Below are 21933 nucleotides of genomic sequence, written 5' to 3' on the forward strand. Positions count from 1 at the left end.
ATAGTACATGGTCGATGGGGGTCCATGGCACTCTGGTTGGGGAGTTTCAAGGTCGGTGTCCACACTCCTGTCATCAGACACCGGGTAAGGCTACTTTCACATCTGCGTTTTTGCTGGATCCACGATAATACAACCGTCTGCATCCGTTATGATCGGATTCCGGTTGTATTACCTTTAAAATAGTCAAGACGGATCCGGCACTAAAATCATTCTAAGTCGATGGGGGACGGATCCGTTTTCTTTTGTGTAAGAAAAAAAACGGATCCTTCACCATTGAGTTACATTGTGATTCACGGCCGATCCGTCTTGCTCCGCGTCATGGGAACGCAATGAAAAGGAACGGAATGCATTCTGGTGCGCTCCGTTCCCTTCAGTTCAGTTTTGTCCCCATTGACAATGAATTAGGACAAAACTGAAGCGTTCCCCCCCCCCCCCCCCCCTATTCAGATCCTATGACGGATCTCTATAGCGGAAAGGGAATCGCAGATGTGAAAGTAGCTATGGTCACCCGCCGAGCCTAGGCAATGAATAAACAGGCAGCGGGATCAGACACCGGACCATGCAGGAAAGGTTCCCGGTCACAGACTGCTCTGGAAGATTATGGGCCAGATTTATCATTAGCTCAGGTCAGAATAATGGAGCGAAAAAGTCCCAAAAAAAGTCCCAAACGCTAAAACTGCGCACAAATTTGCGACTTTTTTTCTGCTCTGCACTATGCTCGCCAGTTTTCTGAAAGTGGGCGTGTTTTCTTATGTAAATGAATCTCTAGACAGATTTACTATTGGGACTATTTAAAAAGTCGCAATTTCACTCCAGTGAGGACCATGCTTATCTTATGAGACTTTTTAATAGAACATGCGACTTTTTCATAAAAACGTGCGACTTTTTCGTAAAGATGTGCGACTTTTGTAAAGCTGCTTACTGACGGATAAACTGCTACCGTCAAACCACATTTATTACAGTCTTAAAGGGCCGATCATAAATCTGACTTGGCTAAAACTGACTTTAGCCATATGTGAAAGTGGAGTGAGCTGTCAGAGGAATGATACATCTGGCCATGTATCTTTACCTAGTAATAAAAATACCTTAAGAAAAACACATGACTACAAAAACACGAGGTCCGACCACATGACTGACATTTTACAATCTCAAGAGTCCAAAATGTCAGTGCGATTAAGAGATAGCATATCGACATAGGACATACAGAATGCCAACTTGCTTAAAGGGGAACTCCACCATTAATGTAACATTTTAGTTTTTTTATTCCTCAGATTTACTTTTTACTCTGTGCATCCTGGACAAAACTACTAATGCTACGTGGAGACCGTCAGCAAGCTGCTGCTGAAAAGTGGGCTTTATTTTTTATGACGGGGGCATTCCCACTTTAGACAATGGCATATTTATTTTTTATTTATATATTTTACGCACTTATATAGCGCTGACATATTCCGCAGACATTAGCATCACGCTGTCCCCAATGGGGCTCAGAATCTAAGTTCTCTATCAGTAAGTCATTGTCCACAGGTCATGGCAAAAATGTTTGATTAGGCTACATGCACACGACCGTATGTGTTTTGCGGTCCGCAAATTGCGGATGACATTCGTATGCCATCCGTTTTTTTTCTTTTGTGGATCCATTGTAACAATGCCTAAAACGGACAAGAATAGGACATGTTCTATATTTTTTTTGCGGGGCTACAGAACGGACATACTGATGCGGACAGCACACGTTGTGCTGTCCGCATTTTTTGCAGACCCACTGAAATGAATGGGTCCGCATCCTATCCACACAAAAACAAAACAGAACGTACACGGAAACAAACAACGTTGGTGTGCATGTAGCCTTAGATGCAGGTCCTACCACCTCTCTGCAGGAAGGCGGTCTGGTGTGGCAGCAGCCGGACAATGAATGGAGAGGCAGCCAAAAGTCTGCAGCGTCTTCGTGGACTTCTATGAATTAAAGGGGTTGGCTCATCTACTGTAGGATATGGCACCAATGTCCGATAGGTGCAGGTCCCACCTCTGGCACCCGCACCCATCTCCAGAATAGAATCCCTGATTTTTATGGGACTGCCGAAAATAGCTGAGCGTGCTCTCTAGGCTATTTACTGAACAATAGAAATGAATAGAGAGCACGTCACGCAGGCACGCTGCGCTCTTCTTCTCTTTTAGGGTCTGGTTCTGGAAATAGGTGCGGGTCTCAGAGGTGGGACCCGCACCTTTCTCATTTTGATGGCATATCGCAGTGATATGCCGTTAAAGTCCAAGATGAGAAACAACCCCTTTAAGCTTGCTCAGCTGGTTCCATGACAAGCGAATGGAGAGAGCCATGGACACATCTGTATTCACTCTCCATCAGAATGGGAAAGTCAGCAGAATAGGCGTCAGAGGACCCCTATATGTGAGATCTGCTAAGATCCGAGAGGCGGGACAGCTATAAGACATTTATGCCACATATGTGTAAGGTGGGAGTACCCCTTTAAGTGGGTCTGATGGCAACTGATGGCATTTGTAAGACTGATCAGGATCCTGACCCGTCTTACAAATGCAATGAAATGCCGGATCCGTCTTTCCGGTGTCAGGCTACTTTCACACCTGCGTTAGGTGCGGATCCGTCTTGTATCTGCACAGATGGATCCGCACCTATAATGCCAACGCTTGCATCCGTTCAGAACGGATCCGTTTGCATTACCATGAACAAAAAAAAAACTTTTTTTTGCTACATATGCTATTACATATTTTTATGCTACATAGCATAGCGCAATCTGTTAGGCCTCCTGCACATGACCATTTTTTTTTCCCCGTTTACGGGCCGTTTTTTGCGTTCCGTATACGGAACCATTCATTTCAATGGTTCCGCCAAAAAACGGAATGTACTCCGTATGCATTCCGTTTCCTTATGTCCTATTATTGCCCGCAAATCACATTCCGTGGCTCCATTCAAGTCAAAGGGTTCGCAAAAAAAATGGAATGTACTCCGTATATGTCTTCTGTATCTGTTCCGTTTTTGCGGAACCATCTATTGAAAATTTTATGCATAGCCCAATTTTTTCTATGTAATTACTGTATATTCCATACGGAAAAATGGAAAAAAAAAAACGGAACGGATCCGTGAAAAACGGACCGCAAAACACTGAAAAAGCCATACGGCCGTGTGCAGGAGGCCTTAGTGGAATCTTTTGGGGCTGTGTGTGAGGGACGATTTTCAATACAGGGGAGGAAGGGGTTAACAAGAGTTGCCTGCAATGCACTCCTGGGAGATGTCGGTACTTTATTATTACAAGCCATGAGCTGCTGCCGACCCACAGAAAGGGAAGAGATAGATATGTGTGAATAAAGAAAAGATTTTTATATTTATAGCTATCATTATTTTGTGCAATAACCACTTTAAAGGTGAATTTAAAGGGCTATTCCCTTCATAATAGTCAGGTCATATACCTAGGATATCACTGATGAAGTGTAGCCGTCCCCACCACTTACCTGACTATAGGGACCGAAGCCCCTTTTGCTTCTCCCCTGCCTTTCATTCTGATGATCGGTGGAGGTCCCAGCGCTCGAACCTCACAGTCCAGAAGTGATGTCATTGCTAAATAAAATATGACATCACTTCTAATAGTGGGAAATCCCCATGAAATACCACGGTCAGTCCGCGCTTTCTTGTGGTACCTACACCCTACCGTTCAACCTACGAGGCATCATTTTTGATCAACCTAAGAAAGGAGAATTGTCCAATATTCATTTTTTTTTTTAAACCAATGATCATTCAAAAAAAATTGTAGCTTCTAAATACTAAAAGACAAAGAGCAATAAGAAGGCCAATACAAATAAAAGAATGCACATGAATGTAAAGTATTTTAAGGTGACTCCATTCATGACCCAGCGAGGTCTCCTGATGATGAATGGTCATTTCTCCTATGTGTTTACAGCTGGGATAAATACAAGCCGTGCTTAGCATTTACTCAACAGATGTTCCCAATATCAGTGCTTTTTGCCCCTCTAACATTAAAGGGTAGTCCCATGTATTCTTAGAATACATTCATCCAGGACACGTGCTGGTTTCCTAGAACCTCACAGCATACTGACCTCCAATGAGATGTAACAAGCTATGGCGTGGGCAGCCGATCCACTCAGAAAACCAGAAAATTACAAGAGTCACATCCGTTTCAGTTACCTTCCAGTGTCCTGGGTGAAAGGAACATTGTGGCGGACACCACAACTTCTGCTAAATTATTGCTAGAAGTAAAGTCGCATTTCCGTATCCTGGAAGAGTTTATAGAAACATCTCTCCAGAAGAACTACACAAAAGGACCTGACAGAGGTCGCTCACGACAATGATAAGGCCTCTTTCACACGGCCGTTTTTTTTTCCCGTTTACTGGCCGTTTTTTGCGGTCCGTATACGGTCCGTATACGGAGCCATTGATTTCAATGGGTCCGCAAAAAAAACGGAATGTACTCCGTATGCATTCCGTTTCCGTTTTTCCGTTTTTCCGTTCCGTTTTAACATAGAACATGTCCTATATTTGGCCGCAAATCACGTTCCGTGGCTCCATTAAAGTCTATGGGTCCGCAAAAAAAACGGAATGCATACGGAAGTGCATCCGTATGTCTTCCGTATCCGTTCCGTTTTTTGCGGATCCATCTATTGAAAATGTTATGCCCAGCCCAATTTTTTCTATGAAATAACTGTATACTGTATTTGCCATACGGAAAAACGGAACGGAAAAACGGAACGGAAACGGAAACAAAACGGAAACAAAAAACGGAACAACGGATCCGTTTAAAACGGATCGCAAAACACTGAAAAAGCCATACGGTCGTGTGCAATAGGCCTAACTCTGAGGAATACACTGGGTGGTTTGGGCTCCTGGTCAATTCAGGGGATGCGTTTGTGAGAGATACATACCAACGTGTTCCAGGCCCAATCAAACCCCAGAAGGCAAGTAGACAACGCTCTGGAAATTTTATGATGGGGGTCAAACTAATTGTTTTGCTTCCCTACTGACGTCTTTTGGAGTTTTTTGCCTGGCTACTCCAGCAGTGGTCAACTAGTAGTAGATCCCCTTTCCTTCCTATCAATACATTTATGTCCCATAATAACTAGAACCTTGAAAATCAGTTATAATTTTCTTGCAAAATAGACCTTTAACATAATTTGACCCTCTGCCAGAGATGCTCCCAAATGTTCCTTTTCTAGAAGTGTTGATACAGAAAAAGTCCAGGACCTCCCAAGGAAAACAACTGCTGCTTGCTTTTGAAGATGCAGCAGTCATTGTCAAAATTACAAAAACTTGCGACTTTAAAAGGAACCTGTCATCAATTTTATGTCGACCTCACTTAGGGGCACATAAAGTAGTGACAGACATGCTGATGTCAGCGGTGTGTCACTCATGAGCTAATAGTAAGTGGTTGCTGAGAACCAGCATCATAACCATTGCAGCCTAGGCCTTGAAGAGAGTCAAATCTACCTGAGAAGAGTCCTGTTATCCATAATCTCCTGCTCTCTCACCATCTGCTGATGATTGTCAGTTCTCTCCTAGAGGGAAAGGGAGAAAACTAGGTAGAAGACTGGTGGTCATCAGCAGGAGAGCAGGAATTCATGAATAACCAGGACTCTTCTCAGGTGGCCGTGACTCTTTTCCAGGCCCAGTCTGCAATGATTATGATGTTGGTTCTCGGCAACCACTTACTTTTAACTTATAAATGACAGACCGCTGAAATCAACTCACCTGTCTCTTCTTTATGCTGCTGTTAGTATGGACAGCATAAAGTTGATGACAGGTTCCCTTTAAGTTCCACAACTACTGTAAAGCTATAAGAGTTTACTGTGTCCAGCCTAGAAGGATAGGGCTCTGCACCTTCAGAGCCAACTGACAATAATGAAACTCAACAGGGATTCATCTGGCTTCCTATATGAACACCGGGTTTCGGATGGATAAAAACCAGTGCATGTACCTGTTTTTGGCCGGCTGAAATACCGCTGGATCCCATTAAGCCTTAGGCCCCCTGCACACGAACGTGTGCACCCAGCGCTCGTGCTGCGGGCCGCAATGCACGAACACAGTCCGTGGGGCAGCCGCAGCGGATCACGGACCCATTCACTTTAATGGGTCCGCGATCCGTCCGTTCCGCAAAAAGATAGAACACGTCCTATCTTTTTGCGGAACGGAAGTACGGGACGAAACCCCACGGTAGCACTCCGTAGTGCTTCCGTAGGGTTCCGTTCCTCAGCATTCCGCATCTCCGGATTTGCAGACCCATGGGTGATTGGGTCCGCATCCGTGATGCGGAATGCCCACAAAACGGCACCCGTGTATTGCGGATCCGCAAATGCGGTCGCAAATACAGCAATGGGAAGCACACGTTTGTGTGCAGGGGGGCCTTAGTCACGCAGTCAGTGATTTCCATCAGTGATTTTGAGCCAAACCAGGTGAGGCTCTTAAAGGGTTTCTATCACTTCGTATGACATATTTAGCTGTCAGACACTAGCGATCCGCTAGTGTCTGCTCTGGCCAACCATCCTACTATAATCACTTGTGGGGCAGCGGTTTTGCTAAAAAACTAACTTTTATAAATATGCTAATGAGCCTCTAGGTGCTATGTGGGCGTCATTAGCACCTAGAGGCTCCGTCTACCTTCATACACAGCCACCGCCCAGCGCGTCCCTCCAGCCCGCCCATGTCCTCCTCCGTGTGACGCAGCGGCCGAGTTCTCGCGCATGCGCCGTGCGCGGCTGTATTCGGCACATTTGAGATGTCTAAACTCGGAGCGGTCAGACATTCAATGCGCATGCGCGGATGTATTCGGCGCATGCGCATTGAATGTCTGACCGCTCCGAGCTCACGTCTCAAATGCGCCAAATACAGCCGCGCACGGCGCATGCGCGAGAATTCGGCCGCTGCGTCACACGGAGGAGGACATGGGCGGGCTGGAGGGACGCGCTGGGCGGCGGCTGTGTATGAAGGTAGACGGAGCCTCTAGGTGCTAATGACGCCCACATAGCACCTAGAGGCTCATTAGCATATTTATAAAAGTTAGTTTTTTAGCAAAACCGCTGCCCCACAAGTGATTATAGTAGGATGGTTGGCCAGAGCAGACACTAGCGGATCGCTAGTGTCTGACAGCTAATTATGTCATATGAAGTGATAGAAACCCTTTAACACAAAACATGTGCAGATCTTTCCATTATACCTCATTTCTGTGTAAGTTCCAATACTGAACACTGACTGTGTGGATAAGGCATTACAGTCAATGGAGTCCGGTTAGGCCAGATATGGTGAACCACAGATGTGGAACTAGCCTAAGGGCAAACAGAACTTGAGAAGCATTTGGGAGTAATTCTGAGTCAAAACAAGAACCAATATATTTTAAAACAGGTTTCCTCCTGATGTGATATATGTCACACGACCCGTTCTCTGCCTGCTATCTCTTCCCCTCCTGGTCTCTGGAGGTGATGTTTCATTGGGCAGCAAATCCTGCAGGAGAAGAGCACCCTGTGTGTTCTCTGTAATCTCTACACTACATTAGACCTTGTTAGAGATAAGCATGCAAGCAGCTGTAAAAATAGGTAATGTAGCGTTCGGAGCGGATCCGTCTGATGTTTCATCAGACGGATCCGCTCCGATAATGCAGACGTTTGCATCCGTTCAGAACGGATCCGTCTGCATTATTACTTAGAAAATTTTCTAAGTCTGAAAGTAGCCTGAGCGGATCCGTTCAGACTTTACATTGAAAGTCAATGGGGAACGGATCCGCCTGAAGATTGAGCCATATGGTGTCATCTTCAAGCGGATCCGTCCCCATTGACTTCCATTATAAGTCTGGACGGATCCGCTCGCCTCCGCACGGCCAGGCGGACACCCGAACGCTGCAAGCAGCGTTCAGGTGTCCGCTCACTGAGCGGAGCGGAGGCTGAGCGCTGGCAGGCGGATGCATTCTCAGTGGATCCGCCTCCACTGAGAATGCATTGGGGCCAGACGGATGCGTTCGGGGCCGCTCGTGAGCCCCTTCAAACGGAGCGCACGAGCGGACACCCGAACGCTAGTGTGAAAGTAGCCTAAGAAGGGAGAGCAATCATAGGAACTATAGTCCATTAAGGCTACTTTCACACTAGCGTTCAGAACGGATCCGTCTGCATTAAAACTTAGAAAATTTTCTAAGTGTGAAAGTTGTCTGAGCGGATCCGTTCAGACTTTACATTGAAAGTCAATGGGGAACGGATCCGCTTGAAGATTGAGCCATATGGTGTCATCTTCAAGCGGATCCGTCCCCATTGACTTACATTATAAGTCTGGACGGATCCGCTCGCCTCCGCACGGCCAGGCGGACACCCGAACGCTGCAAGCAGCGTTCAGGTGTCCGCTCACTGAGCGGAGCGGAGGCTGAGCGCTGGCAGGCGGATGCATTCTCAGTGGATCCGCCTCTACTGAGAATGCATTGGGGCCAGACGGATGCGTTCGGGGCCGCTCGTGAGCCCCTTCAAACGGTGCGCACGAGCGGACACCCGAACGCTAGTGTGAAAGTAGCCTAAGGTAATCCCACCCACAGCAAGCCCAAGCAACATTAAAACAACTGTGCTGCACAGAAATGGGCAAGATGATGACATTTACTTACTTCTAAGCTATCATGGCATTATCTGGTGAACATTCAGACATATATAGGTGCTTTTTTGTCCATTATTGAAAACATTCGACTCAACTTTCACTGGTTTCCATTTACACGGAATCCTGTTAATACACAATTCATTGCACTAGATGTTTACATCGGTCAACATCTCCCACAACTGCTGTGTGCTCTACTCTTATTCACTTGTTTTGCACAAGTCTCTTCCATCGCCAGCAAGCCAGAAAAGCGTCAATCCACAGTCAGCTAACTCTTACTATAACACTAGAACATTCGAGACAAAGAGGAGCTGTGCGCTTAGCCCAAAAGCCGGATCACAAACATGAATATGGAACAGTACACAAAAGAGCTGTTGTCATCAGACTGTGATAGAACAGGCTGCAAAATGTGTTAATCATTGCGATCAGTATTATGGCAGGTCTGCAGGAGTTTACAGCTGCTTCCTCCATCGCTCGTAGAGATAAATCAAGTTATATCAAGGTCAAGCATCAGATCTCCACAGGAGCGGAGGTCAATACAATGCAGACACGTGATAGCTTAAGGTTATTGACTTTCCACAGTTTCTCTCCTCTACAACTTCTTGAAAATACAACTGCAGGAACTTCACCTCATCCTAGTCTTTATAGCATACTGCTGTAATATCAGTTGTGCTGCACTGCAGGATATTGCGCTACTTGTATTGTAAAAGCGTCAAACTGTTGGAAGGTACAGTTTCTCCTTGCAGAAGCCCAGCTGGTGTATGGCCATGCTGCCTGGAAAAAGCATGCAAAATAGCCCTCCTCTAGAAGAAAGGATGTCTCTCTAGTGCCACCTATAGGTAGCTGCCCTCCTCTAGAAGGAAGGATGTCTCTCTAGTGCCACCTATAGGTAGCTGCCCTCCTCTAGAAGAAAGGATGTCTCTCTAGTGCCACCTATAGGTAGCTGCCCTCCTATAGAAGGAAGGATGTCTCTCTAGTGCCACCTATAGGTAGCTGCCCTCCTCTAGAAGAAAGGATGTCTCTCTAGTGCCACCTATAGGTAGCTGCCCTCCTCTAGAAGGAAGGATGTCTCTCTAGTGCCACCTATAGGTAGCTGCCCTCCTCTAGAAGAAAGGATGTCTCTCTAGTGCCACCTATAGGTAGCTGCCCTCCTATAGAAGGAAGGATGTCTCTCTAGTGCCACCTATAGGTAGCTGCCCTCCTCTAGAAGAAAGGATGTCTCTCTAGTGCCTCCTATAGGTAGCTGCCCTCCTCTAGAAGAAAGAATGTCTCTCTAGTGCCTCCTATAGGTAGCTGCCCTCCTCTAGAAGAAAGGATGTCTCTCTAGTGCCTCCTATAGGTAGCTGCCCTCCTCTAGAAGAAAGGATGTCTCTCTAGTGCCTCCTATAGGTAGCTGCCCTCCTCTAGAAGGAAGGATGTCTCTCTAGTGCCACCTATAGGTAGCTGCCCTCCTCTAGAAGGAAGGATGTCTCTCTAGTGCCACCTATAGGTAGCTGCCCTCCTCTAGAAGAAAGGATGTCTCTCTAGTGCCACCTATAGGTAGCTGCCCTCCTCTAGAAGAAAGGATGTCTCTCTAGTGCCACCTATAGGTAGCTGCCCTCCTCTAGAAGAAAGGATGTCTCTCTAGTGCCACCTATAGGTAGCTGCCCTCCTATAGAAGGAAGGATGTCTCTCTAGTGCCACCTATAGGTAGCTGCCCTCCTCTAGAAGAAAGGATGTCTCTCTAGTGCCTCCTATAGGTAGCTGCCCTCCTCTAGAAGAAAGAATGTCTCTCTAGTGCCTCCTATAGGTAGCTGCCCTCCTCTAGAAGAAAGGATGTCTCTCTAGTGCCACCTATAGGTAGCTGCCCTCCTCTAGAAGAAAGGATGTCTCTCTAGTGCCACCTATAGGTAGCTGCCCTCCTATAGAAGGAAGGATGTCTCTCTAGTGCCACCTATAGGTAGCTGCCCTCCTCTAGAAGAAAGGATGTCTCTCTAGTGCCTCCTATAGGTAGCTGCCCTCCTCTAGAAGAAAGGATGTCTCTCTAGTGCCTCCTATAGGTAGCTGCCCTCCTCTAGAAGAAAGGATGTCTCTCTAGTGCCTCCTATAGGTAGCTGCCCTCCTATAGAAGGAAGGATGTCTCTCTAGTGCCTCCTATAGGTAGCTGCCCTCCTCTAGAAGAAAGGATGTCTCTCTAGTGCCTCCTATAGGTAGCTGCCCTCCTCTAGAAGGAAGGGTGTCTCTCTAGTGCCTCCTATAGGTAGCTGCCCTCTAGAAGGAAGGATGTCTCTCTAGTGCCACCTATAGGTAGCTGCCCTTCTCTAGAAGAAAGGATGTCTCTCTAGTGCCTCCTATAGGTAGCTGCCCTCCTCTAGAAGAAAGGATGTCTCTCTAGTGCCACCTATAGGTAGCTGCCCTTCTCTAGAAGAAAGGATGTCTCTCTAGTGCCACCTATAGGTAGCTGCCCTCTAGAAGAAAGGATGTCTCTAGTGCCACCTATAGGTAGCTGCCCTCCTCTAGAAGGAAGGATGCTGTCTCAAGCACCACGTATAGGTAGATGCCCTCCTCTAGAAGGAAGGATGCTGTCTCAAGCACCTACTTTAGGTAGCTGCCCTCCTCTATAAGAAAGAATGTCTCTCTAGTGCCACCTATAGGTAGCTGCCCTCCACTAGAAGGAAGGATGCTGTTTCTAGTGCCACCTATAGGTAGATGCCCTTCTCTAGAAGGAGGGATGCTGTCTCTAGCGCCACCTATAGGTAGATGCCCTCCTCTAGAAGGTAGGATGCTGTCTCTAGCACCATCTATAAGTAGCTGTCCTCCTCTAGAAGGAAGGATGATGTCTCTAGCGTCACCTATATGTAGATGCCCTCCTCTAGAAGGTAGGATGCTGTCTCTAGTGCCACCTATGGGTAACTGGCCTCCTCTAGAAGGAAGATGTGTCTAACACCGCCTATAGGTAGCTTCTCTCCTCTAGAAGGAAGGGTGCAGTCTCCAGCGACACCTATAGGCAGCTGTCCACCTGCTGCCACAGTACAGTCCATCAACATTAGATTGGTGGGGGGGGTCCGACACCTAGCACCACCTCCGTTCAGCTGTACGAAGGGGCCAAATCGCTCAGACCAAGCACAGCGCCATGCATTGTACAGTGGCTGTGCTTGGTATTGCAGCTCAGGACTATTCACTTCAATGGGACTGAGCTGCACCAACGTGACGTCACTGACCTAGGATGGGCAACAGCGCTCAGTGGAGTGCCACGGCCTCATCAAACAGCTGATGGGCGGACAGTGCCGGACCTCCACTGATCAGATATTTATGACCCACTCTGGCGATAGACAATCCATATTTTACTCCTGGGAAACCCCTGTAATGTTTTAGGTAGGTATGGTGACTTGACCCGCAGGCACAGCCAGTGACCGGCTCAGCCGCTATTTCGGATGTGAACCTGCCCTTTAAAAATGAAGGACTGATCAAAAATATTACTGAGATACACTTAGGCCAGTTACAGGGCTGTAAGTGAGGCACAGAAATACAGCGTCTCTCTCGTACAAGGCGGTTATATAACCGTCTCAGAACATGTGTTACGATTGCATATATTCAGTTACAAAGCCCCGGAGCTCATGTGCTACCTCCAAGAAAAGATGTACTGTGTCAGTGAAAACCGCATTCATGGCCCAGACAGAGGATGTGTCGCAATATCCAACTATTCCCATCTGCTTCAGTCACAGGCTGAGACATGTCCGAATTACAGAAACAGAATTTTTTCTGCCGCATCATATCAGGACAATCAATTATAACGGGAAACTTCACATGATCAGTAACTCTGATGGGTATGTTTTTTTTTTTTTTTTAAAGGGGCCGTATCCGGTTTACAAAACCCATCTACTCTCCGTATGCTACAAAGAGTGTCTCTCACTCGGCATTGATTTCAATGAGAACTATGTAATACTTAATTTCCCCTGCGGAGGCGCTGCAGGGGAGATCAACACTTACTACAAGTTTTCCGTATATTTTCCAGCTAATCTCTTTGCATTAGAACGCCTTGTGAGCAGCTTAGGTTGAAGGACTCTTCTAACAAATTAGAATTGTTCAGTGTGGACAACCCCTTAGTCAGTCTGCTAAACTTTTGAAGGCCAGGGACATTGTCAGAGTTTTTTTGGTGACCACATTACAGTTGGCAGGAGAGCGCCTACTACCATCATGTATAATGTGAAGACACACAGGACCAAAACCAGGTGGCATGATGTGGGGCACAATTAGCTACCATGGCCATTTCTGTCTAGTATTGGTGGAAGGAACATTTACCAGCCTTTGGTTTGTCCAGGACATTGTGGAACCAGTCCTACTGTGTTGTGTCCAAGCAGCTCCATCACCAGATGTCTGGGACTGGATGTGGCGATGGATCTCCCATGCAACCACCTTGGCTGATCTACAGGTCCAAGCTGAAAGAGCTTGGAAGGACAATCCACAGGAGGATATCCAGCATCTCTATGACCGTTACCTCGTCAGAGTGGCCACCTGTACCGCAGCAAGGGCAGATGCCACCAGAGTGTTGTCCAGTAGATAGCGGCTGTGCTTGGTAACCATTGCAGCTCAGACAGATTCCCTTAAATGGGACAGAGCTGCACCTGGGCCATGAACGTGACATCATGGGCCTAGGAAGAGGACGCAGCTGATCAGCGGTGGGTGCCAGGAGTTGAACCCCGGCTGATCTTATATTGATGACCTATCTGGACGATAGGTTATTAATATTGCAGCACTGGACAACCCCTTTAAATTTCCCAGGTGTCTTATATTAAATATTCCACAATACTTTAAAGGGGTCGTCAGAGTTAATTTAAATAAAAAAAAGGCTGGGATGCTATTAAATTAAGAGAAGTAATTACTTATCATCCCAAACCCCCTACACCCCAGCGCTGCTGCTTCTATCCTCCCCGCCACTGCAGCCATGACGTGCCTGTATAATATGTGTAATCGCAGCAGCCTCAGAGGTACACGGCACAAGACCACTGAAGCAAGTGATTGGCTGCAGTGGTCACATATAGTATACCGCCCCTTCACAGCTGCAGACATGAAACCAAAGCCTGGTGAGGAGGATCAGAGTGGTGGTTGTAGAATGGAGACTCTTTGGAAGAGAGTATACGTATTCTTTTATTATTTATATATATTATTATTTCAATAACTTCCCTGCCTTTTACAAAAAAAAAAAAAAGAAACTAGGACGATCCCTTTAAATGACATTCTGGCCGCCGGCAACCACCACTAGGGGCAGTTTACTGCATACTGTCCATTGTGAGAACCATAGACAAGAAGCTCCCTCTAGTGGTGGCAGCAGGAAGCCGGAACATTATCATTTCATTCTAGGTCCATCTGAGATTTGTGTCAAGAAAAAGCAGCTCCGAGCTCTAGGAAGATACATTCAGAAATAAATCTGCTCACGTTTGGACAGATTCAGATTCAATTCACTTGAAATCCCAGGACACATCTTTAACCCTTTGTTATTTCAAGCTCTTGTAGGCCGATGCTACTGACGGTTTCCACCACAAGCGAGCAAAATGTATGCACCAAAGAATTCAAGTTTGTACTGAAAAAGTGAGACTCTACTTAAAAAAATAATGCACAGGAAGCCAATGGAAGACCCCCACAGTGCTCATCTGCACAGAGATTCCTCAGACCCCCTGAAGGTCTCTGGCCCTATTCACTGCATTTCAATGAGAGTGTAACTCTTTCATGCCTGCATCATTACTCAAATGTGCAAACTCTATAGATGGCTCACTGGAGGCTTTGTAACAGTGAATAAGGAAAAAAACATCAGTGCATTTGCTCTACATTTAACAAAAAAAAAAAAAAAGCCTCAACATAAAACTTGAAGAAATGAGCGCTACGGTATAATGAGGATATTAAAGGCGTATTCCCATCTCTTAGAGGGGTGACACTGCTAGGATATTCCATCACTTGTTAATCAGTGGGTGGCCTGACCTCTGGGACCCTCACTGACCCTGATAATGAAGATGATGCTGCATAGTGCGTTGATTCAGCCTTTCCATGCACTGCGGTGCCCCCCCCCCCCCCACCTGGCTGTGCTGGGAACTGCAGCTCGTCCACGTTCACTTGAATGGGGCTGTGCAGCAGTTCTCTGAATGGCCAGCAGGGAAAAAACTGTGAACGGGACACTGCACTATAGCAGTACTTACCATTCATTCTCAGGATCCACGGGGGTCCCTGAGGTTGGTCCCCCACCAATCAGAAAGTCATAGCAAGTCCTAGAGATAAGCCATCACTATACAAGATGGGAACACATGAAAGACCATGCTATGACTCCAAAACTTCGGCAAAGCCGTAAAAGTTTTCCAATTGTTTTATACTGATGACCTATCTTCAGGTACGTCGATCAGCTTTTGGAAGAGGCTCACCGGAGCGTTGCGGCCTCCTCACAGCTTACCAAGCACAGCGGCGTCCATTGTATAGTGGCATTGCCCGGTACTGCAGCTCAGCTTTAATGGGACTGAGCTGGGCCTAGGCCATGTGACCGATGACCGCCACTGGCCTAGAAAGAGGCCATCGAGCTGATCGACGCAGGACCCCCACTGATCAGATACTGATGACCTATCCTGAGGATTCTGGGGGCTTTTTACCAAATTACGTCCCGTGTGGATGTACGCTAAAGACAATGCATGTCTATAGAAGTTTTCATAAAGTCCTCCAAGAAAGGAGTTCGGAGCCACCTTCAATGCTGGAGTCAGTGCGGGTCCCAGAAGTTGGATCACCAGTCAGAATCGAAATGACAAAAACCATTCTAAGAGTGATGCACTATTTATTGCATTTTTTTGTGTGATTTTTGAAGTCGATGCGGATCTCATTTTTGCATTGAAAATGAAGAAATCTGCACAAAAAATGCAACACTTGACATGCTGCCGATTTCAAAATCCAAAAAAGCAAAGTGCAGATAAGATTTGTCAGATCTCACTCACTTTGCCGATACTGTAACACGTTGCAATTTTTACATAATCCACACTGTGTGCAGCCGCCCTTAAAGGGGCTGTGCAAGAATGGGGGGCGGTTTGGTTGGACCTGCAAAGGGAAGATGACTTACCTGCTTCCCCGCTCCTTCTCCCAGCTTGCGATGCTCTGCTGCACTCCTGCGATGACAACATCCGGTTGGACATCGCTGCAGCCAATCACTGGCACAGTGTCCAGCTCCCTTTATGCCATGACAAACGGTCACTAGGGGATCCAGACACCGCGGCGGCCTGTCATTGGCTGTGAAATCTCTGGAGCGCAGCGAAGCATCGCAGGCCTGGAGGAGAAGACGCGTGGAGAAAGCACCGAGAAGCAGGTAAGTCATCTTCCCTTTAAAGGTCCGGCCAAATCACCCCCCCCCCCCCCCAATTCTTGCACAACCCCTTTAAAGAGTTTTCCCATCTGATACATTTGCACCCCGCACCCTGTTTATACTGGATAAAGGGCTTTTACCGGAAACCATGAAGTAACTGTGTGAACACTTCAGTGATCTTGTGTGGATTTTGAGTCACGTGACGTCTTCTTCTCCGTTCATGCCTAAAGCTAAATACAGAATTCTGCTGACTGTTCTGTTCGGGCTATTCACATGAACGAACTCCAAACATATTATATGTCTCTCTATTACAGCCTGACCACAAACTCGCGGCATCACACGTTCTTATAATCCCGCGAGTTCGGTCAGTGCTGCGGAGTAATACGGACATACAACAAGTCCACAGTACCTTCATGTGAATGGGCCCTTAAAGGGAACTAAACCACCACAAACACATTATATAGCGGTTTTAATAGCTTTGCTAGCATGTTTTATATACCCTGTCTGATACTAAGTAATGTAGTCATCTTGGCGCTGCCTACAGACATGCCCCATCTTTAGGTCTCATTCACACCCAAGGACCAGTCTATGTAGATGTCCCTGAGGGATTTGTGTTTCGCCCGTGTGTCCGCTTTTCCCCTCCGTGTGTCATCCGTATTCCACGGACACTGCAAGGCTGAAAAGTGACTTTCAGAGCATCTCCTACCAATGGTCTGTAAGCAGCATGGGCCAAACACAGGTGGCCTCCGTGCTGTATCAGTGGTGTTTTTTACGGACCCATAGACTATAACGTACATGAGTGATCCGTAATTACAGACAAAAATAGAGCATCACCATGGACCCACGGCGCGTGGAAAAACCACTGTTTGTGTGTATCCACACATTAAAGTCAATGGATAGGTGAGCGATCTGTGGAGACCATGGACAGCGCACGTCCGAGATTCAATGAAGGGTGAAAGAGGCTTTATCTGTGAATGTACTTTAAGGCAGAGGACAACGTTAGGCCCCTGTACATGACCGTATTTTTGGCGAATTAAATTAGGACTCATTCATTTCAAGTCCTATTCTTGTCCGGGAAATTGCAGAACGGACACAGCCAGTAACGGTGTTTTACGGATCCTCGAGTTGCGGGCTGAAAAACGGACACGGTCATACGCATGGGGCCTAATGGAGATTACAGCAGAGATTCCGTTGACGTCGATCACGCTACAATGGGTGCGATTACTGCCCGGGCTGCATGAGGGTTCACGGGCACAACACCCCCCAGGTGACCTGTGAAGTGCCTACAACTTCTGCATGAATAGAAGTTCATTTCGTACCTTATTCAGTATCAGACCGGTCATATAATAGCGCGCTAGTAAAGCTATTAACCAGCTGAATAACGTATCGGTGGATGAATATCACGTGACAGTTTCCCTTTAAATCACTTCAATGGAGTGATCCAGAAATCGGAGTTTTAGCCATGAACGGAGAAGAACATCCTGTAACCAGCACAGGTGATCGATTCCCATTATTCCTGATATGTCGGCATTTATTATCTGTCATTTTACAGTGCCAACATACACAGCTCTGCCGCCACGAGCCACCGCAGCAGGGTCATTACCAATCTCATTTCCCTACACAGACGATACCTGTTCCTGGGAAGACAATGCAGCCGATTTCACAAAGAGAACAAGTTTGGCGCCAAGAAAAAACTGAAATGATCTTCACCGGTCACAATTGATAAAGAACATTACAGGACATGATGCGTCTAAGGCCTCATGCACACGGCCGTTGTTTTGGTCCGCATCCGAGCAGCAGTTTTGGCGGCTCAGATGCGGATCCATTCACTTTAATGGGGCCGCAACAGATGCGGACAGCACTCCGTGTGCTGTCCGCATCTGTTGCTCCTCAAAAAAAAATATAACATGTCCTGATCTTGCCCGCAGTTTGCGGACAAGAATAGGCAGATATATTAAAGGCTGTCCGTGCCGTTACGCACTTTACCGTGAACATCAGCGCTTTAACTTTCCGCTATTGAGATCGATCATAGGATCTGAATAGCGCGGGGAAACGCTTCCGTGTTGTCCCCGTTCATTGTCAATGGAGACAAAACTGAACTGAACGAAACAGAATGCATTCCGCTCTGGTTGCGTTCCCATCACGGACAGAATAACGCTGTCCGTGATGTGGTGCGGAGCAAGACGGATCCGTCATGACTCACAATGTATTTTTAACGGATGCAGACGGGTGTATTATCGTGACAGAAGCGTTTTTGCTGATCCATGACGGATCCACCAAAAACGCAGGTGTGAAAGTAGCCTAATACTAAAGACATATGCAATATATACACACCAGACACACTGAGCGGAGGCTTGGGGCCCCAGAGATCAGGGGGGGCCCTGCTAGCCACAAGCGTTTGGCTGGAAAAGAAAAACTGTAAGTGTGCGTTCACAGTGTCAAAACCAGGAGTGGCGCTTACACAGAGATAAGGTATAGCGTAATAGCGGTAATATTTTTTGCCACTATAATCAGATTGTAAAGCACTGTGGAATATGTCGGCGCTTTATAAAGATTATTATTTGCTTTGGACTCACAATCACTGACAGTGTGAACAGGAGCCCAGGGGTGCCCTCCCCAGGTGTAGAGCAGAGGCAGAAATGCCCAGGCCGCACAGCTGAGCTGAGACTGGGCAGACGGGGTGGCGTTTAGCAGGGTGACAACACAGATCTTAACGGTGCAATGGAGTGACAGGGGTCTCCCGACACCCAGCATTGAGGGTTATAATTAAAGGGGTTGTGTCACTTCAGAAAATAACTTTCTCTACATGATAAATGCTAATACAAGGCACTTACTAATGTATTGTGATTGTCCATATTGCCTCCTTTACTGGCTGGAGTCATTTTTTCATCACATTATACACTGCTCGTTTCCATGGTTACGACCACAGCTGCAGCGCAGATACCAGGTGGCCGAGACTAGAGCTGCTGCGCATGGGTGCCTATGCGTGCTCCCGTGGTCCTGGCCGCCAGATCCTGGACTTTTTTTTTTCCTATAGCGTGCAAGCACGACCACCACTAATGGATGGCAGGGTGGTCGAAGCCATGGAAACGAGCAGTGTATAATGTGATGGAAAAATGAATCCAGCCAGCAAAGGAGGTAATATGGACAATCACAATACATTAGTAAGTGGCTTGTATTTACTTTCTCTACGTGATAAATGCCATTTGCTGACACAACCCCTTTAACTGTAGGATAATTGGTCTGAAAAGGGTTGTACTTAAAGGACCTGTCTTTTTTTTCAACCTACATAACAGCACTTTGCTTGGGGCCCCAGAAATGACCACTCCGCTCCCGTACATACACGACACACATTATTTCTGTGTATACAGTAAGAGTTCATTGCTCGGTAATAGAAATGGATTAAAGGCCTCATGCACACGGCCGTTGTTTTGGTCCGCATTCGAGCCGCAGTATTTGCGGCTTGGACGCGGACCCATTCACTTCAATGGGGCCGCAAAAGATGCGGACAGCACTCCGTGTGCTGTCCGCATCCCTTGCTCCGTTCCGTGGTCCGCAAAAAAAAAAAAATATATATATAACCTGCCCTATTCTTGTCCGTTTTGCGGACAAGAATAGGCAGTTATATCAATGGCTGTCCGTGTCGTGGAACATACACACGGATGCCATTCGTGTTTTGCAGATCCGTAATTTGCAGATCGCAAAACACAACACACAACGGTCGTGTGCATGAGGCCAAAGGGTGACAAAAATAATCCCAACCCTGATGAGTATAAATATAACTGTCTACTGATAAAGACGTCAGGGTGATCTGTCCGGTGGGTCCTCATCATGAAGACAGGGCACAGCAACAATATAGCGACCTATAGGGTCCTAACATAGGGGGCAATGTAACTGCTACAGGCCTCCTGCTATAGGGCATGGAGGGGTATGGGCACCGATGTCATCAGCTTCCCTCTAAGAGATCAATGGGGAAATCTGCGTCTATCATATCCAGTAGTCTGACATATATAGTAACATCTATATACAAGTAATACACACGTATACTGACATCTATAGACAAGAAGATACACGATAGACAGATAGATAGATACAAGTCACATACATGTAGATTAAGATTTATAGACAGGTAAATACAAGTTCTATATGTTGATATCTACAGTATATACAAGTCATACATATATACTGCCATCTATAGACTAGTAGATACAAGTTATATACATATATAAATATTAATATCTATACACAAGTCAAATACATACTTTCATTTATAGACAGGTAGATACACGATATACACACACAAAGTAATACACATGTATATTGATCTCTATAGACAGGTAGATAGAAATCATATACATATATACTGGCATCTATAGACAAGTCATATGTATATTACCATCTATAGATACATTTATATTTACAGGTATAGCTAAGGCTACTTTTACATTAGCATTTTTTGCAGACCAGTCATGGATCTGCAAAAACGCTTCCGTTACCATAATACAACCGCATGCATCCATCATGAACGGATCAGCTTGTATTATGTCCTCTATAGCCATGACGGATGCGTCTTGAACACCATTGAAAGTCTTCGGGGGACGGATCCGTTTTCTATTGTGTCAGTGAAAACGGATCCGTCTTGCTCCGAACCACATCGCGGACAGAAAAACGCTGCTTGTAGCATTTTGGTGTCCGCCCCCAAAGCGGAATGGAGACGGAACGGAGCGGATCCTTTTCCATTCAGAATGCATTAGGGCAAAACTGATCCGTTTTGGACCGCTTGTGAGAGCCCTGAACGGATCTCAGAAACGGAAAGCCAAAACGTGAGTGTGAAAGTAGCTATATATATATATATATATATATATATATATATATATATATATAATACGCGTATATTGATCTTTATAGACAGGTAGATACAGAAACTTATAAATATTGATGTCTACATACAAGTCATATAGATATATGCTTTTATCTATAGACCGGTAGATACAGGAATATATATATATATATATATATATATATATACATACACACATACATATACACACACACACACAATACACATGTATACTGATCTCTATAGGCAGGTAGATACAGGTTATACACACACACATATATATATATATATATATATATATATATATATTACCATCTATATACAGGTAGATACAGGATGTGTATATTATATACACACACACACATGTATAATGCTCTCTATAGACAGGTAGATTATACACATATAATACCATCTATATACACACACAATACACATGTATACTGATCTCTATAGACAGGTAGATTATACACACATATAATACCATCTATATACACACACAATACACATGTATACTGATCTCTATAGACAGGTGGATACAGGTTATATACACATGTATATACTGATCTCTATAGATACAGTCCTACACATATACATATTGATATCTACACACAGGGGATGACACAACATGAAGCGCACAGGGCTGCAGCACATACATGTCACAAGTGTCAGCACATCACACACAGGCACCCCCCGGTAAGTACGCACCGTGTGGGACTGCAGGCTCTGGCTGGCCTCTATCACAGCGGTGAGCGGTACCGTGTCATCCAGGAAGAGCCTGCTGGCCGGCGGTTTGTCCATGAACGCCATCCCGGCAGCAGCAGGCAGTCACTACTGAGCGCAGGCCCGGCAGCGCGTAGGGGCGGGGCCACGGGGACGTGGGCGGAGCCGCAGTGACAAACGGGGTGGGCGAAAGGCAGAGTTGTCATGCGAGAGGGGCGTGGTTTCCACTGAAGGGGGCGTGGAAAAGGAGAGTTGTGACAGCCGGGTCACCATGTAAATAGTCATAGGAAGTGTCAGTGACTAATGGCTTCCATGAGAGGGAGGACTGAGGACCGGGGTCTAGGTGACAGGCGCCTCCTCACCATGAGAGGGAGGACTGAGGACCGGGGTCTAGGTGACAGGCGCCTCCTCACCATGAGAGGGAGGACTGAGGACCGGGGTCTAGGTGACAGGCGCCTCCTCACC

At 46.3% G+C, this 21933-nt stretch overlaps 1 protein-coding gene across 2 annotated transcripts in view; it reads right to left on the bottom strand.

Annotated features, from left to right (window-relative positions):
- PXK (PX domain containing serine/threonine kinase like) overlaps positions 1–21614 on the bottom strand; it is an 82978-nt gene extending 61364 nt beyond the window's left edge. Inside the window, exon 1 of one of the 2 annotated variants that reach the window (XM_040406813.1) lies at positions 21454–21614. In XM_040406813.1, coding sequence (XP_040262747.1) covers positions 21454–21555 — 102 coding nt within the window. In that variant the 5' untranslated portion in view covers positions 21556–21614. The remainder of the gene's footprint in view (positions 1–21453) is intronic. The other variant, XM_040406812.1, reaches the window with a different exon arrangement.
- Between the last annotated feature and the right edge of the window lie 319 nt (positions 21615–21933).

Source organism: Bufo bufo, chromosome 9 (assembly GCF_905171765.1).
Source record: "Bufo bufo chromosome 9, aBufBuf1.1, whole genome shotgun sequence".
In the NCBI taxonomy this organism is placed as follows: domain Eukaryota; kingdom Metazoa; phylum Chordata; class Amphibia; order Anura; family Bufonidae; genus Bufo; species Bufo bufo.